This window comes from Tamandua tetradactyla, chromosome 26 (genome assembly GCF_023851605.1).
Source record: "Tamandua tetradactyla isolate mTamTet1 chromosome 26, mTamTet1.pri, whole genome shotgun sequence".
Taxonomy (NCBI): Eukaryota; Metazoa; Chordata; class Mammalia; order Pilosa; family Myrmecophagidae; genus Tamandua; species Tamandua tetradactyla.
Window position 1 is genome coordinate 27,958,047 of NC_135352.1, and position 16,623 is coordinate 27,974,669.

General features: G+C 34.4%; 1 protein-coding gene across 4 annotated transcripts in view; it reads right to left on the bottom strand.

Annotated features, from left to right (window-relative positions):
* Positions 1 to 16,623, bottom strand: part of PRIMPOL (primase and DNA directed polymerase) — a 65,823-nt gene that overhangs the window by 48,557 nt on the left and 643 nt on the right. For 2 of the 4 annotated variants that reach the window (XM_077144531.1, XM_077144533.1), the window contains exons 2-4: positions 5,733 to 5,961; positions 4,028 to 4,125; positions 2,182 to 2,311 (exon numbers count right to left, since the gene is read on the bottom strand). In XM_077144531.1, coding sequence (XP_077000646.1) covers positions 2,182 to 2,311; positions 4,028 to 4,125; positions 5,733 to 5,912 — 408 coding nt within the window. In that variant the 5' untranslated portion in view covers positions 5,913 to 5,961. Of the gene's footprint in view, positions 1 to 2,181; positions 2,312 to 4,027; positions 4,128 to 5,732; positions 5,962 to 15,982; positions 16,198 to 16,623 lie in introns of those variants that run through there. The other 2 variants (XM_077144532.1, XM_077144534.1) reach the window with 2 other exon arrangements.

Genomic DNA, 16,623 nt, shown 5'->3' on the forward strand with positions numbered 1-16,623 from the left:
TTACAATGTCCTTTGAAAGTTGTTGCTTTTTGTATATATGTTGTATTTCATAATAAAAACTGTCAAAACCAAAAGAAATATACAACACAAACAGTGAATTCTAATGTAAACTACGGAAGATGGTTAATAGTTTATTTATAATAATACTGTTTCATCAATTGTAACAAAGGTACCGACACTAATGCAAAATGTTAATAGGGAACATGTGTTGGGAGGGGTATATGGTAATTCTGTACCTTCTGTAGGATTTTTCTGTAAACCTAGAACTGTGCTAATAAAAAAGACAAATAAATAAAACAAAAAAAAACTGATTTTTTTGAGCAATGTTCTGTCTTCACAGTTCTATAAACTATATTTGCACCAGAATTCACTTTAATTGGCAGACTGGCTTATTAAAATTTGTCAGTTAAATTACTGACTCAAAGGACATATTATCAATAGTTATATATTAACCATCTCTTAAATTAAGACAAGAACTAACTTAATGTATGCCTCCTCACACAGAAAGACTTAAAAGAAAAAGTATTACTGGATTTTCAACTTGGTAGAAATAAAGTAACCACTAAAAGAAACTAATTTCAACATAATTGCTCTTGAATGTGTTATATTAAGTAACATCCTAATAATGTTTCTATCAATGCAGCTACTATGTTACATAAAAATACTCTATAATTTTAAACTCCTTTCTATAACATTTTCAAACTTTTGGTGATCACAAAGTTTAGTTGTTCAAGACTTAAATAATGTTGTGTAAAGAATTAAGAGGAAAACATAAACACCTGAATGATCTTAGACACACTAGTGTTCATTAATCTATACAACAAATGGGGTTTACACTAATGTTGATTCCATTAGGGGTATTTCCAGTTTCTAATAAATGTGGTACTTCTTTATTAATAGTATCACCACATTAAAGTGCCACTGAAACTCTGAATCTTCATTCCTTGTCAACTGCACTGAGCCTACACAATAAATACAATCTTAGATTTTATAAGCGTATATTATACACCAAAAAAGTCAATATTTACAAATAATTTGAAACATAAAGTTAAAAATTAAACACAATTTACGAACTATGATGAAATAAAATATTTAATTTTATTTTTATGGGTCCAATGGCTATTTTCAAGAAAAATACAACTTTCTGTTTGTTTTGGAGTTTTGCGAGCTAAGGGAGAGGAATTTATGTACATTTCTTCTGCTTCAAAGCCATGAGAAAGATAAGCTAATATTCTGTGATTTTAAAAAACACAAGATTATTTGATACACTTTGAATAAATTTAAAACTAAACCAAGTAGTTCAACATAATTAGCAGGTACCCTTTCCATCAAAAAATTTTAATTTAGATATGTTTCAAAGTTATTAAATGGAATGGCTATAAATTTACTATTCAATTAACATCCAAGAGGAAAAATAGCTAATCAATGAATGTTAATATCTAGCTTATTAACATTAATGAAGTCATTACAATTTTCATACCATTTAATGCAATAAATCTTAAAATTATTTATGAAACAAAGAGACCTTATATTGTACAAACCTACATCATTCCTTTTTTAAGTATCTAACTAGTTGACACTGCCAAATCAAAAATTATATAATAATTATACTACTCTTTTCTCTTCTATTAATTTTTAATCATTTTTTTATTGGTATCCTTTTCTCTTTATTGAAAACAGCAAAAACTGTATTTATAGACTAGGTGTTGCCAATAACTGGCTGCATCTCTCCAGGCCTTAGTTTCCTCATTTATGAAGGTACAAAATAAAATATCATTTCCAAAACTCCTGCCAGTTCAAAAATTCTAATACTGTTTTTGTCAACAGTTCTCTTGAAATTCATTTTAGTATCTAATTTTTATAGGAAAAATGACCTTGCCTGACTTTTACCAAAGCCAGTTACTTGTATTGGAGGTCACATAATACGTAATTTTAAAAACTCAAAAAATTCCCAAACTTCATTTTATAGTGATACTTCAAAATATATGGACATAAATTGAATCATCCCTCCTTTTTACAGTTTACTCATAGAAGTGACACTAAGAAAACAAGTTAAAAGAAAGAGTAGCAAGAAAAAGGAGAAACACAGCACATATATTTACATAGGATGGATTCACTTAGTGAATGATAAAGTGAAAAGAAGAGATGTATGGGTAGAAAAAACTTGTGTCTGTAACTTACCTCAATGAGTAAAGCAACCATATGTTTTCCATCAGTTCCTGGATTAGCGAGTTTACTAAACTCCAAATCAAAATAGAGCTTGCATACAGCATTTTCAGGAATAACTTCATAGCAGTGCAAGAGAGTTTTGCTAAATTGAGTAATTCAAGATTGTTATTTATATCTTACATATTTTAAATCATACAAGTTGATCTTATATCTCAAGATATCATGTTACACTTTACATAAAATGACAAAGACATGATAAAAGAGAACTGTTCACCATAGCTTTATGACTCATAGCATCAAGAGTTGTCATCAAAATATAATAGTCATCCTGTATCATAATTTAACTGGAAAACATGGTCAACCTCAACTGTTATTTACTCACAGATGATTTTGACTGTGTGTAACACCTCTATACTTGTTTTTGGTGTCATCATGAAACAAACTTTGTTTGAGAAAAGCATCATCTTTCTCCAATTGGCATTTGACGATGGCATATTCCTGAGACTCCATCAATTTTTTTCAAGAATTTTTAAATGTTGTATTTTCTTTAGAAAGATAATATATTTTAAATGGGTAAAAAAATATTCGGAATCACATTACTTCCATGAGCTTTCAAAGCTCATGTTTGCAGTTTACAACCTTGCTCACATCAAGAGGTATGACTTTGACATAGGTTAATAAAAACATATGCTGACACGCATAAATGGTAACAGATAGCATCCTATATTAATAAAAGGTTTGTAGTAATTTCAACAAGGAAAAGCGGGGGTGGGGGGATTGCAACAACATATCATACAGTAGAACAAGAACAAAAAACACACATGCACACATACACACACTCATGAACACAATGCCGTTTTACAGTGCCATACTCATATTGCAAGATGAGAATTAGTTTCAGTAAAATATCATCTATCACATTATTTTAATGTTACTTCAACTCTAATTGATATTGCATGTATATAAACATAAGAAAGCCTAGTTTTATATATGAAGCTACTGAGACATTATAATAAAAATACCTTAGGTCAATAGAGGGTACTCATCTAATTTCTTACCATTTTTTTCTATTATGCAAGTCTAAGAATTATGTGAATGGTCCATTCAGTTAAAAGTAATCAGCTCTTTCTTTATTATTAGAGAATTAACAATGCAAGGATTCATTTCTGATTAATAGTACAATTTAGTACTGGTTTGAAAAAGAATCTTCAGAATTCTCTTTTCAATGTTCAATGTTAATGAATCAACACCTTATTTAATGAGCTCCAATTCCCTTTGCCCCAATGCAATTTATGACTAAACTTAAGTAAATTTATGTTCAGCTTTGTTTAAATGTTGCTTTAAAATGTTCTGAAGGCAATGATACCGTTTCCAGATGGCATTTAATGGGGGTAATCTCTATAAGGCTCGTGAAACAAAGAACTTCTAAAGAATCACTGTATACAAACTTAAGGAAGAAACAAAAGATTTATGCCCTTAAACAGAAACAAACATAAAATAAGATTATATATTTATCAGCTGAAGAAATGTTGTGACCTGAGGCTGAGAAATCCACTCCAGTTTTCTCCTACGGGTAATAGTTCAGGATTACTAATTCAGTGTTTTCAGAGACTTGATAGAACATAATTACCACATAACTATAACTGATGACACATGGTTTTCTTCTAACGCCAGGTGAGATAATTCAAAGTTGCTATGACAAGGGAATTTCAGAACTTAATTTTAAAAGCAAAGGAGTAACTAATTCTGTGGTCGAGAACTGCAAAAAACAATTCAGCCTGTATAAATTTCACAAAAATTACTAGACAGAGGAACTGTAACTTTAGCTTAATGTGCTGTTCTTTCACAAACTACTTACCGGGATTTATAGTAAAACCAAAGTTGAGCGTAGGTTGTTACAAGGTAAATACGCTGTCCATCTCCAACTCTGTATTCCAAAGCAAATACATGAACGTCCTTTGAAAAATCAAAAATGTGTTCCAAAAATTGAGACAATGCAAAATAAAATTCAACTGTAGCTATTAAATGTTCATAAAGAATTTCACCAAAGTTTTGAAATCTGAAATTTGAACACTTGTATTATAAACAACAAGAAAAATAATCACTAGGTCTAAGGCAATCAAAACTTTATTATTTACGTTTATTTATATTTAATCATGCAAGTGATACATGTTCAAGGCAGAAACCATTAGAATATCCAGATTTTTTTTTAAAGTTAAAAAAAAGGATAAAAACCACTCAACCCATTCACTTGTTTGACTTCCTATTATAGCTTTAATAGCTAATTTATGAAATTAAATTTATTTTTCAAAACTAAACATTATAAATGATATGCACTGAGATTAAGCAAAGAAATTCTCTATAAAAAGCACTAAAAATAAATGTGGGAACCAATTTTTTAAAGGTTAATTACTGCAATACATGATTAAATATAATTGTTTGCTGCTACAAGTGTCTTCTAATAAAGGAATATACACACAAATTCTTTGTTTCCACTCAGAGCTATTGAGCCTATAAGGAATTAAACTTCCCTTTTCAAATGAGAAACTACAGGAGGACTCGGTTGCCTGATCCTATAAAAAATCTTTATAAACTAGTAATTGGTCAAGCCCAGCAATCATATTCCTGTGTTCTCCTTTAAATTCAGGTTAAAATGAAGCAGTGTTCTGTCAAAACTTTAGTTTCTGATGCCTGAATTAGATTTATACAAAAGGAGTAAGAAAAGTTTATCTTAGGATATATTTTCAAACTACTCTGATGAGATATGAGTGAGCTTCTCTTTACTAGAGAAAGAGTGGTTCACGCATAGCACTTTTAGCTTTTCTATAGCAATGATGATCAGAATCACAATATATTTATGTTAGATTTCATTATATGCACCATATCTTTTCATTATGCTTCTTTATATTCCTCATAGGACCAACAAAGGATATAAAATACATTATCTGTCACTTAATTAATTTTATTTAGCACCATGACCTTTGTGAGGTTGGCAGGTAGCAAGCAATTCTCTCTCCCACTTGCCTAATGTGTTGGCAATTATTATGATAAATTTACTCTACTACTACAAAGCACAAAAGGAAATAGTAGAAAGAAAAATACATGTCTGCTTTGCCACTATGATTTAAGTTCTAAGGTAATTCTGAGCTATGATATTTGAGACATTTCATTTTCTATCACTTCAATTCTATGTTCTCTAATTTTTTCCTAAAAATCTACTTCTCCACTCACTCATTTCCTTACATTTCTGTGGATATTACTTTAGCTTTACTCCTAACATTTCAATTATACTATTATTTTTCATAACATAAATACAGTCACTCTTCCTCTAAGCATATCTTCAATTAAACATGATCATAAACTTTTAAAAATTGGCACTAGTTATGTCATTCTTCTATATGATTAATTTAAATTAAATGGCTAATGATTCATAAGGTTAATTTTTCCTAAATCATGTGATATTAAGACTACAATGAAATTCTCTTGATATAGGACCTGGTATGAAAATTAGAAGTCTTAAATTACAGTAACTCTAAAAAAAAGGATTGGGATAAGGCAATTACCTCTTTACACCTTTTAACAAAATTAAAAGCTTGAGTTTGTCGATAAAATAGTTTCCAAATGGAGGGTGGTTCTTCTGGTTTGGACAACCTTGGTCTGTACACAGAGGACAAAGGTTTCCTCTCATAATGGGATGCTCGTTCTTCAATTTGCTTCAGTTTTGCTTCCCATTTTCTTTTCATTGGCTCAGAAATATGAGAATAAATCCTATCCCATGTAATATTTCAATTACTATTAAGACAAAAACAAAAAAGACATAAATTACTTTGTTTAGAACAAAATTTCAAAACTCAAAGCTTATTTTCTTGTTTGCTTTGCATTTTATTCTTTCATGGAGTTTTACTGTGGAAAGAGCAGAGCTAGTTATTAGACAACCTAAGATCCTGGCGTTTCCATCTGCTAGTGCTATGACCTTGTGCTATGATCTTGGACAAGTTAATTAAGGTCTTTGAATCTTAATGAACTGCGAAAGGGAAGATCAATATCATCTTATATTCTTAATGTAGTTATCTTGAAAATGTGATAAGACAGAAGAATATGCTTTGTAAATTTCAAAGCCTCATGTAACTATAATTGTTTTTTGTATTATGATTTTTCTTAAAACCATTCTGTTGACTCTAGTACTACTTACCTTGACCAACAGGGTCGCCAGATCCCACACAGTCAGAGATCTTAGGAGATGCATAAAGGAAAGCTGTTGAAGAAGCCTGGAGAGAAACTAGCAGATGTTGCCATGTGTCTCTCCAGCTGAGAGAGAAACCCTGAATATCACTGGCCTTCTTGAGCCAAGGTATCTTTCCCTGGATGCCTTAGTTTGAACATTTTTATAGCCTGAGCTTAATTTGAACATTTTCATGGCCTTAAAACTGCAAACTTACAACTTAATAAACTCCTTTTTTGTAAAAAAAAAAAAAAAAATTTTTATTGTTAAATATAACATATATACAAAGAAAAGAAAAAAAAGCAATGATTTTCAAAGTACATTTCAATATAAATTCCTTTTTTAAAAAGCTGTTCTTCTGGCATATAGCATTCCAGCAGCTTTTAAAAACTAAAACACTTGGTAAAAAGACAGAAATTTTAAAAAGGAACAAAACAGAACTGCAGGAGTTGAAGGCCACAATTACTGAAATAAAAAATTCCCAGGTGAGTTTCAAGAGCAGAATGGAGTTGGTAGAAGAATCAGTGAACTAGAAGAGAAGCTGAGGAGCAGAAAGAAAAAAGAATTATTAAAAATGAAATAGCCTAAGGCACCTCTGGGACACCATCAAGCATACCAATATACACATTACTGGGGTCCCCAAAAGAAGAAAGGGGCAAAAACAATAGTCAAAGAAATAATAACAGAGAACTTCCCAAACTTACCCAAAGATATGACTATGCACACCACAGGAACTCAAAAAACACTGTGGTAGTTAGATTCAGTTGTTGACTTGGCCAGATGAAGGTACCTAGTTCTACTGATGTGGGCATGAACCAATGGTACATGAACCTCATCTGTTACTCATTACATCTGCAGTCCGCTAAGAGGTATGCCTGCTGTAATGAATGATGTTTGATGTAACTGGCTGGTGCTTAAATGAGACAGCTCAACGTAGCACAGCCCAAGCAGCTCAGCATACCTCATCTCAGCACTAGCAGCTCAGCCCAGGTCTTTGGAGATGCAGAAAGAAATCACCCTGGGGAAAGTTGCTGGAACCCAGGGGCCTGGAAAGAAGGCCAGCAAGAGATCACCCTGTGCCTTCCCACGTAAGAAAGAACCTCAGTTGAAAAGTTAGCTGCCTTTCCTCTGAAGAACTAACGAAATAAATCCCCTTTTATTAAAAGCAAATTAGTCGCTGGTGTGTTGCATTCTGGCAGCTAACAAACTAGAACAGCAAACAGGATAAATATGAAGAAAAATATACCCCATTATATAATGATCACACTATGTATGTATGTACCTATGCTAAGGACAAAGAAAGAGTTCTGAAAGTTAAAAGAGAAAAGTAACGTGTTGCATACAAGAGGGCCCAATTACTGAGTGCCAATTTCTTATCAGAAACCATACAGGCAAGAAAACAGTGGAAATAAATGCCAGCCAAGAATTTTATATCAAGTGAGACTTTCTTTCAAAAATGAGAGAGAGATTAACACATTCTCAGATAAACAAAAGCTGAGGGAGTTTATCACCACTAGACCTGGCCTACAGGCAATGCTAAAGGGAGACGAAAAGGAAAGGGCACTAGACAGTGGTTCGAAGTGGCATAAAGAAACAAATACCTGTAGTAAAGGTACCCATTTGTGTAATTACAGATGTCAGTATTATTGTAGCATGTTGCGTGGCATGTAACAACACTTCCTCATACAGGTACTAAAAAGTAATGATTAATCTAACTTTTTTATCATATAATGTACAAAGATGTAAGTGGTACTAATTACAAAAACAAAAGGTGAAGGGAAAGATTTGTGTGTACCACTGAAGTTGGTTTGAAACTGAGTATGACTGTTATGTACCAAGGATGTTAAATTTTTTGTTTTTGTCTTTGCTTTATCAGTTTTTATTTAGATTTATTTTTTCTTGTGAAAAATAACATATTTGTTAGTTTGCAAGCTATTGGAACGTGATATGCCAGAACTGGAATGGCATTTACATAAGGGGGATTTAATAAGTTACAAGTTTATAGTTCTAAGGAAGTGAAAATGCCCAAATTAAGGCACCAATAAGAGGTCACCTTCACTCAAGAAGGCTGATACTGTCTGGAACAGCTCTGTCATCTTGGCTGGCATCTGCTGGTCCCTTGCTCCTGGTGTCCATGGCTTTTAGCCTCTGTTCCTGTGGTAGCTCCTCACTTTGCTTCTCTGGGGTTGGCCTTCATCTCTTGGCTTCCCTTGGCTCTCTCCAGATTTTGGCTTAACATCTCATAGTGACATCTGCAGGATCCAACCATCTCCAAACACCTGTGTCTCTGTTCTCTCCCTGCCAGCTCTGCTATGAAGTTTCTGTCTGCTCTGTTGTTTCTATAAGCTCTCTGTTGGCTCTGAGGTTTCTATCAGCTCTGAAGTTTCTCTCCAAAATGTTTCCTCTTTTAAAGGATTCTGATAAACTAACCAAGACCCACCTGGAATGGGTGAAGTCACACCTCCATGTAATCAAAAGATCACACCTACAATTAGGCATGCCACATCTCTATGGACACAATCTAATGAAAAGTTTCCAAACTACAGTATTGAATCAGGATTAAAAGAAACATTTGCTCCCACAAGACTGGATCAGGATAAAAACATGGCTTTTCTGGGGTACATAATATTTTCAAACTGGTACAATATATATAAAAAAAGCAATAAAGTTCAAAGCACACCACAACAATTAGTTATAGAACAGATTTCAGAGTTTGGTATGCATTACAGTTACACAATTTTAGGTTTTTCCTTCTTGCTGCTCCAAGACACTGGAGACTAAAAGAAATATCAATATAATGATTCAGCAATCATATGTTAAATCCCATCTTCTCTGTTATAACTGCCCCATCTTTTTTATCTCTCTCCCAATATTTAGGGGTATCTGGACTATGCCCACTCTAACTTTTTCATGTTGCAAAGGGCTGTTGATAATAAGGGATAGAGGGATGCAACTAGTTGATGCTCTGGAGAGGCTGGACCTCTGGGTTTCAGAATTTATCTGGCCTACGAACCTATCTGGAGGCTGTAGGTTTGTAGAAAGTAACCATAGTGCATGGAATCTTTCTAGAATTTCAGATAAAGCCCCAGGTGTTCTTTAGGGTTGGCAGGAATGGTTTTGGTTGGGGTTTGGAAAACCATGATAAACAGCAATATCTAGCTGAAGCTTGCCTAAGAGTGGCTCCAGAGAAACCTCTCAATTCTATTAGAACTCTCTCAGCCACTGATATCTTATTTGTTACAATTCTTTCTCCCCTTTTGGTCAGGAAGGCATTGTCGATTTCACAGTGCAAGGGCCAGGCTCATACCTGCGAATCATATCTCATGTTGCCAAGAGATGGAGGGAGGGTAATGATATTCCTCACAGAGTTGGGCTTAGAGAAAGTGAAGCCACATCTGAGCAACAAAAGAGATCCTCTAGAGGTAACTCTCAGGCATAGCTACAGGTAGGCTTAGCTTCTCTGGTACATAAATAAGCTTCAGAAAAATAAACATCTAGATCAAGGGCTTGGCCTATTGACTTGGGAGTTGTTTTAGTTTGCTAGCTGCTGGAATACAATATATCAGAAAAGGAATGGCTTTTAAAAATGGAAATTTAATAAATTGCTACTTTACAGTTCTAAGGCCAAGACAATGTCCCAATTACAACAAGCCTATAGAATGTCCAATCTAAGGCATCCAGGGAAAGATACCTTGGTTCAAGAAGGCTGATGAAGTTCACAGTTTCTTTCTCAACTGGGAGGGCATGTGGTGAACACAGAGTTTCTCTCTCATTCGGAAAGGCACATGGTGAACATGGTCAGGGTTCCTCTCTCATCTGGAAGAGCACATGGTGAACATGGTGTCATCTGCTAGCTTCTTCTCCTGGCTTTCTGTTTCATGAAGCTCCCCAGGAGGCATTTTCCTTCCACTGTCTGGGAGACCTGCTTCTCGTGGCTATGTCGTTCTGCTCTGCTCTCTCTGAATCTCTCTCATTCTCCAAAATGTTTCCTCTTTTATAGGACTTCAGAAACTAATCAAGACCCACCCAAATGGGTGGAAACATGTCATCACCTAATCTAATTTACTAACTCTTGATTAGGTTACAACTCCAGGGAGATGATCTAATTACAGATTCAAACATACAATATTGAATAGGGATTATTCGGCCTTTACGAAATGGGATTCTGATTAAAACATGGCTTTTCTAGGGGACATATATCCTTACAAACCAGCACAGGAGTCCCTAACGTTTGAGATATTATCAGGGGTTTTCCCACTGGTAAAGTTTCATAGTTTCATATATTTTCTCCCATCCCTCAAGGGATTTTGCAAATATTATCTACTCAACATACTTGGGGATGTATCTGGGCATTATATTGAGCTATAGAGAATTACAAGCACTCAATCCCATTCTGGGCTCCCTGTGTTTGGGTTCTTTAAATGATTTATCCAGATAGGTTGCTACAGAAAATTTAGGTTTTGGAGAAAATAAACTTCTCTTCCTTTGGTCTCATAGAGTAAGTGAAGTTAGCAAGCTAAATTTTAACCCCTTGAAAACCACAAGGAAAACACTGAAATTACATACCACACTTTTTCTGAACATAAAGAAATGAAGATGGAAATCAATAACAGGCTGAGGACTGGAAAATTCACGAATTTATGGAAGCTAAACAACACACCCTTTTAAAAAAAAGTTTTACTGAGAAATATCCTCACATGTACAGTCTAACCATATTATAAAATCAATGGCTCATAATATGAGCACAGTAAACAACACACTTTTAAACAATCAGTGGGTCAAAGAAGAGATTACAAGAGAAATCAGTAAATATCTCCAGAAGAATGAAAAGAACACAGTACATCAAAACTTATGGTATACAGTAAATGAAGTGTTGAGGGGGAAATTCATGGCCCTAAATGCATATATTGAAAAAGAGGAAAGGGGGTATGAGGGTAGGTCAGTGGTAGAATTCTCACCTGCCATGCGGGAGACCCTGGTTAGATTCCCAGCTCATGCACTTTCCCCCAAAAAACAAACAGACAAAAAAACAAAGAAGCAAAAATTAAACAAATGGTACGGCAGTAACGGGATACTCACATGGAAAAGGAGTGAAATGTGACCCCGCCATACAGCATACAAAAAAATAAAATAAATAAAAAAGAGAAAAGAGCTTAAGTCAAAGATCCAGCTGCAAACATGGAGGAACTAGAAAAAAGAACGGCGAACTAGTCAGAAGGAAAGAGGTAACAAGGATTAGAGCAGAAATAAATGAAATTGAGGACACAAAGCTAGAGAAAGAAAAATCAACAAAACCAGAAGTTGGTTCTTTCAGAAAATCAACGAAATTGATGGACCTTTAGCTAGATCGACAAAGGAAAAAAAAAAAGGATGCAAGTAAGTAAAATCAGAAATGGAAGGAGGGGCATTACTACGGACCCCACAGAAATAAGAAAGATCTTAAGAGGATGCTATGATAACTGTATGCCAGTAAACTAGACAACTTAGATGAAATGGACAACTTTCCAGAATGTATGAACAATCTACTCTGACTCTAGAAGAAACAGAAGACTCAACAAATCAATCACAAATAAAGAGACTGAATCAGTCATCAAGAAGCTTCCAAAATAAGAAAAGCCCAAGACCAGATGGCTTAATGTGAGAATTCTGCCAAGCATTCCAAGAAGAATCAATACCAGTTCTGCTCAAATCTTGCCCCAAAATTGAAGAGGTAACACTACCTAACTCATTCTATAAGTCAACATCACCTTAATACCAAAGTCAGACAAAGATATTACAAGAAGATTAGAGACCAATCTTGCTAATGAATAGAAATGCCACAATCCTCAGCAAAATACTTAGAAATGGAATCCAGCACACATTAAAAGAATTACTCACACGATTAAGTGGGTGTTATCACTGGTATGAAAGAGTGGTTCAACACAAGAAAATCAATTAATGTATACAACACATTAATAAATTGACAGAGGAAAAACTACATGATCATCTCAATGGATGTAGAAAAAGCATTTGATAAAATCCAACATCCTTTCTCAATGAAAACATTTTGAAAGATAGGAATAGAAGGAAATTTCCTCAACATGATGAAAAACCCAAAACTAACCATATTTAATGGTGAAAGACTGAAAATTTTCCCTCTAAGACCTGGAACAAGACAAAACATTGTCACCATTGTTATTCAACACTGTGCTGAAAGTTCTAGCTAGGGTAATTAGGCAAGAAAAAGAAATAAATGGCACCCAAATTGGAAAAGAATAAGTTAAACTTTCAGTGTTTGCAGATGATAGGATCCTATATTTATAAAGTCCCAAAAAATCAACAGCAAACTACTAGGGCTAATAAACAAAGATCAGTGCATAAAAATCAGTAGTATTTCTATACACTGGAATGGAGCAATCTGAGGAGGAAATCAAGGGGAAAAAATCCATTTACAATAGCAACCAAAGGAATCAAGTGTCTAGGAATATACTTAACCAAGGATGTAAAAGACATATACACAGAAAATTACAAAACCTTGCTAAAAGAATTCAAGGAAGACACAAATAGATGGAAGGGCATTCCGTGCTCATGGATTGGAAAACTAAATAGAGTTAAAATATCAAATCTACCTAAACTGATTTACAGACTCAGTACAACAGAAATCATAATCACAACAGCTTACTTTGTACAAAAATAGGAAAAATCAATAATCAAATTTATTTGGAAGGGCAATTTAAAAACATCTTGAAAAAGAAAAATGAAGTCGGATGTCTCACACTTCCTGATTTTAAAGCATATAACAAAGCAACAGTTGACAAAGAAGCATGGTACTGGCATATAGATATATCAACCAACAGAACCAAACTGACAGTTTAGAAACAGATCCTATCAACTACAGCCAACTGGTGTTGACAAGGCGGCCAAGTCTACTCAACTGGACTGAAGAGGCTCTTCAACAAACAGAGCTCGGAGAAATGGATATCCTTATCCAAAAGAAAGAAAAAGGAACCCTATCTGACACCTTATACAAAAATTAATTCAAAATGTATCTAAGTCATAACATCAAAGCTAGGGCCATAAAACTCCTGGAAGAAAATGTAGGGAAACGCTTTAATGATCTTGTGGTAGCTGGTGGTTTCTCAGACCTTATTCCCAAAGCACAAGCAATAAAAGAAGAAATTATAAAAGGACCTCCTCAAAATTGAACGCTTTCAGGCATCAGAAGACTTTATGAAAAACATGATGAAATGTTCAGAAAACCACATATCCGATAAGATTTTAATATCCAGAATACATAAAGAAATCCTACAACTCAATAGCAAAAAGACAAACAACCCAATTTTGAAAATGGGCAAAAGACATGGATAGACACTTTTCCAAAGAGGCATATAAATGGCTTAGGTGATGCTTTTCCAGTACTTGTACTTATTGAGTTGATAAATATTGTCTTGTATTTTAGTATAAAACTTTAAGGCAACACCAAACTCACCACAAAGCATATTATTTCCTGGAAGCAAAAACAGAACCACCCCAGACGACTGAGAGAGTGTAGTAATAGTATGTGTTTTTTTTTTTTTTAATTTTTAAAAAAGGCATATTATTTCTTTTAATTTCCTGACTGCAAAAACAAATACCATAACATGGGTTGCATTAAACAATAGGAATTTATTGGTTTACAGTCTGATGGAGGAGAAGTCCAAAACTGAGGTGTCAGCAAAGCCGTGCTTTCTCCCCAGACTGGTATTCTGAGGCTGGCTAACAGCAATCTTGGCCCTTGGCTTTTCCGTCACATAGCAATGTACATGGCAGCATCTTCTCCTTTCTCTTCCAAGTTCCACTGACTTACAGCTTCTGTCTGCTCCCCAGGACTTTTCTGTTCAATTTTCCTTGCTTATCAAAGATTTCAGCCACACAGAATTTAGGCTCATGCTGGTTCAGTTTAAGCACTCCCTAACTAACAGCACCTTCAATTACAAATGGGTTCACACTCAAAGGACCAGCACTTGGGTCCTGATGAAGCCTTTTGGAAGAGACATGACTCAGTTCCCAACATTATTCATAGATTTCAAGTTCAATTTCAACCATAACAGATCTAAGAATGATTATCCTCTAAGAATCACATGAAAACTATAAACCAAGGAAGAAAAATACAATTCCGAATGTATCATTACAAATTTTATAATAAATATCCCTGGAAAAGGAATATAATCTCAGAGGATTGAGGAAATGAAGCAATTAAAAAAAAACGCTTTTTTTTTTTATGCAAAGTGATATGGTTCCTTATTGCTAGATTGAATCTGAGTGTTCTGGTTACTTTTAATCTGCTTCACATAAAGATAAAAGTCCCCCAAATCTCATTGAGATTAATATACATCATTTTCCTTACACGTATTAACATTTAGCAAAGTCCACTGATAACATAATGAGGAAAATGAATACGAAGTAAGTCAGACCTGAATTATAATTACTATCTTACCAATGACTAAGAGTAACCATATGTAAGTTCACACTTAGGACACTGAAATCATCTCAGGACCTTGTCAAAATCTTGACATGATCATGGATTGTGTCACACATAAAAATTATGGAGTCACAACAGAAAATCAGTGTTGGTATCACTAGAATAGGGAAACCACGAGCTTTGAAAGAAGAAAAAGAAAATTTCAATATATATCATGTCCCCATGTTATGTTGCACAGCTGAAAAATTTAACAGCTGAAGCGAGGGTTGGAAGACAATGAGGCTTGAGCTATTGAGCAGGGAGGGCTGAGTTAAAAAAAAAAAAAAGAGGAAATGAGAGCAGGAAAGCATCTGACATTCTGGTTTTAGACTATAATATTCCTCATCCTTAGGTTTATGCCCAGACTTGTCCAGCTATGAAATCTGATGGCTTGTTTCCAGACAAATAGACTACGGGGTGCAATCTTCATGATCACTGACTTCTAAGGAGATCTGAAGCCAGCTTTTTTCATCTTCTTATCTCATCACTGGTTAATTCTTGTTCCCAATTACAATGTCTCCCTCTGACCTGAAATTAGATTCGTTAATATTTTGTATTTTCTAGTGTTATATGTTCTATTCTACTATTTATTATGCTCTGCTATTTGTCAAAAATTTTTTTTTTAATGTTAAGCCTTTACTGGTCTCCTGGAATGCACTGATACTATTTCTCCAACTACTGGTAAAGTTTTCATGGTAAAGTATATGATTAAAACTCATTTGCAGTAAAAAAAAAAAAAATCATTTTACAAGTTTACCTTCTGGATGAATATTAAGAAATTAAATAATTTACTAATTGTCTTTTTTTTTCTTCCATTTTAGTCACTTTGCCTGTCTATGCTTGAACACAAACCCATATTTCAATCCCCCAAAATCTACCATAAGGGATAAGAAACAAACAGCAATATATTGTTCTTTTCCAGTTTTTCGAATCTACTCACCCTCCGGATCTCCCATACAATCAGCATGACTGAAGCAGACTAATCATCTTTAAAAACACTTTCATAACTTTTCAGAGCAGCACTCATGTTTCACTGCATCACTCAAATTCACAGTATAATTTACCTCAAGGAATAGAAACTCCCCTCTGTAATCTGGCCCTAAATCACTTACTTATTTTATTTCTCTCTGCTCAGCCTTCTCACCAAATAAAGAATGACTACTCCTTATTCCTGGCTCAATCCAAGAGCCTTTTTGCAAATGTTATTCTCGCATGTAATGTCCCAGGTTGCCTTTTCCCGAATCTTCCACCTCAAGGCGCACATCAAGTTCTGCCACCGGTAAAGATAAATTACCCGGATCAGTCAGAAGCATACCTCCTAGACTAAAAAAATTAGCATAACTTACAGGAAAACAGAAAACTGCTTCCGGTAAGTAATCGTGTTGGTAAATTCAGACAGGGGCTTGGGTAACACAAATGGATGGGGTAAAGTGGACTTTTTTACCCATCCTGGTTGAGAGTGGGTCCTATTTCTCAGGTTTTTGGTTTGTTTATTTTTTTTACAGCGGAAAAAGGAATGCAAAACACTTATTCCCTCTTTGCTTGGGAAAGATAAAAAAAAAAAAGGCCTCCGTTTTATTCCTGGGATCTGAGATTAATTCCTGCGACTGAGCTATTAGCAAATGCAAGCAATTTAATCTCTTTAAACTTTAGTGGTGGCTAGAATTCCTACCTGGAGGGGTTGTTGAAAGAATAAAATAGGAAAATGTATTATGAAAAGATAAGAGCAAGAAATAAGCACTCAACAAATGGT